Source organism: Talpa europaea, assembly GCF_964194135.1.
Source record: "Talpa europaea genome assembly, chromosome: 8".
In the NCBI taxonomy this organism is placed as follows: domain Eukaryota; kingdom Metazoa; phylum Chordata; class Mammalia; order Eulipotyphla; family Talpidae; genus Talpa; species Talpa europaea.
Window position 1 is genome coordinate 119,637,858 of NC_140075.1, and position 2,744 is coordinate 119,640,601.

Here is a 2,744-nt window from a genome sequence, read left to right on the forward strand (position 1 = left end):
ACTTTGCCTGCATTCAGTCAGTAAGTACTCAAAAGTGATTTGGTTATGTAACCTTCCCAGAAAAACAGGTATTTCAAACTGTTACTTTGAAATCAGTGTTTTGAAGCAAAAATAAATGATTTCAGCAACTAGACCTTTGGAGGTAAAGTGGGAAAGGCTCTCATCTTGCTGTTTGAGTTACAAGGTACCTGCTTTATCTTTCAAGAAAGTAAAAGCTTGCTGTGAAATGCTCAACTTCCTTTCTGCTCAGATCAGACTTAAAGGTTAAGGTTGCTTGAAAACTTTGAGATTTCTCAGTAGGTCGTGCAACTTGAGAGAACCCTTTATCCATCATGCTGCCTGTTACTTTCTTTGGCGGGGTAGCCAGACAGTGCCCTGTGCTGAAACGTGTCATTTGTGAAAAGCACTGCATCTCCTTGGTCAGGGACGAAGGTGTCAGCTGGCTAGAACTCCAGCTCTGCCACTTCCAGCTGTGTGACCTCTGGCAAGTTACTTGTCTTCTTATCTGTACAATCCAAATAATGGCTATCTCGTAGGGTTGTTGGGGAGATCAGATAAGTTAATTTATAGAAAGCTCTTAGAACCGGGTCCAAGAATAAACACCAAAAAGTTACCAAAATCAGCCGGTACAAAGCATTTCCCTGGTTTAAACGACATGACTATAAAAATGTCTTGATCTCACCCAGAAAAACAAAATCCTAAAATCTTTCCCCCACTTTTTAGTGATTTATATTGGTGCCAGACATGAGGTAGGTGAGTACAAGTGCCAAGGAGGAAGCAGAAGCTCACAGCTTCACGCAGTGAACCTGTCTCTGAAGACTGGACCTTGGACCAGAAAGAACAGGACGCACACGCGCTGCTTTTCAGAGAGCGTTGCTCTTCATTTCCGTCTTCCGTGTGAGCCAGATGTCTCCGCTTCCAAACATCTAGTCTCTTCCCAAGTGCTTTTTGAACTAGGAGCTTAAGTGATGCTAGTTAATCCTGCCAGCAGCATTACCAAAAGGACAAGTCCTGCTTGTCAAGACCCCCAGCACCTCAGTGATTTTCTGTCAGTCCCTCACGAGCTGGTAACAAGCACAGTGGGCGTAACTACAATAGAAGGAACTGGTGTTTTAAAGAATTTTAAAGCAAGCCAGGCGATTGTATAAAATTTAAATTTTATGACCATGTTTGGACCTTTTTACATTAAACACAATGGAAATGTTCATATTCATGTTTTCCCCAAAGGAAAAATTTCTGAATCACTATGTTGCACAGTAGGATAAAAATAGGAATTCAGATACTTATTCAAGTTTCTAAAGAATGCAAATAACAGACACGATTTTACTTCCAAAATCTGAAGCCATCGACATGATTTTGTAGCACTGCATCTCAGGCTTTACCTAAAAATCATTATTATTCTGTTAAAGATAGCCCCCTGGTCACATTTTTAAAAAACCTTCTGACCCAGCACAACTTCCTGAGATCTGTGAAGAAGCTGCCGTCTTGTGATTAGGCTCCACATAGGACCGGCAGTTCTGTAATCATGAGGGAAAACGGTGGCTGGTTTTACGTGTCAATCAGTTGTAGTCTGCTGATCTGATTAGACGCCTTGACCAGTGCCTGGTGGCGGTTGCAGATGACTGCCAGGCATATGGGGATAATACAGTAGCCCACCGTTTTGGGGTCAGCTCTGGTACAAGAATAAAGGAACAAGAACATCTGTAAGTAAGGTATCAGGAAAATAACTGTCCACAACCAAAACGGCAAGGAGAGCAACCGCGCTTTCAGGGAGTGTGTCCATGTGGTTCCTTCGATGGGCTCCTCTGGGTGCTGCTGAATGTGTTCCAAGGCCAGCCTGTTGTAAGTCTCATTGATTTCAAAAACATAGTAAAACGCCGCTGCGCTTGCTAAGAGATACAGCCCCACGCCAATCCATCCCATCCGCTGACGGAAATTCATCATTCTCCATGCTCTGTGCCTTCAAATGAAAAAAATTAAAAACACAGTTAGGGTCCAGTGCGCTGTCATGGCAACTATCCCAAATGTACTCGCTTTATTTCCACGAGCTCTAACATAGCCCTCCAGCGCGATCGTTCACAACTGTGTACATTCAGAAATGGAAGCGACTTACAGGTGGTTTTACGTCTGGCATAGTTAGGAGGAAGTGAAGTTCCGGGATATAGAGACTCTGCTTTTTATGGGAATTCCACAAAATACATAAATGGCTTTATGGAGCTTACATAGGTCCAGCACCGCTGCCACTAAGACACCGGCGTTCAGCTCGCTGCCCGTGGCGCATGTCCCGTCTACCGTTCGACGCCGCCGGGCCGAGCGCCCGGCCCCGCGCCGCGCCAACGTCCGCGCCCGGAGACGGCGGCCCGCGCACTTACAGCGGTCCCGAGAGTCTTCCTGGCGCCGCGGCGAGCGCTGAGGGGTCGCCCAGGTCCGAGTAGTCGGGCGGCTTGGGCATGGCCGGCCGGCCGGCGCGGGGGGACTCGGGGCCGCCGGCCGGGCGCGCGCCGTCGCGGAGGGGCGCGTGTGGCCGCGCGTCACGCGGCGCCGCCCCGTCGGGGGGGCCCGGCCGAGGGCTCCCCGCCGCCCGGCCTCCCGCGGCCGGCCGCCCCCTGCGGCGCCGGGCCCGCGCCTGTCCGCCGCGCAGCGCCGCGAGCCCGGGGCCGGGCAGGGCCGCCGGCCGAGCCTGCAGCGCGGGGCAGGGCCCGGACCTCACCTTCCTGTCCCGGCCGGCCCGCCCGCCCGCCGTC

At 50.6% G+C, this 2,744-nt stretch overlaps 1 protein-coding gene across 1 annotated transcript; it reads right to left on the reverse strand.

Moving 5' to 3' along the window:
* Window positions 1-1,548: 1,548 nt before the first annotated feature.
* Window positions 1,549-2,452, reverse strand: LYSET (lysosomal enzyme trafficking factor; the record flags this gene model as incomplete). Its single annotated transcript, XM_084239795.1, has 2 exons — window positions 1,549-1,960; window positions 2,373-2,452. The coding sequence occupies 2 exons, from the start codon at window positions 2,450-2,452 to the stop codon at window positions 1,549-1,551; spliced, it is 492 nt and encodes a 163-aa protein (XP_084095921.1).
* Between the last annotated feature and the right edge of the window lie 292 nt (window positions 2,453-2,744).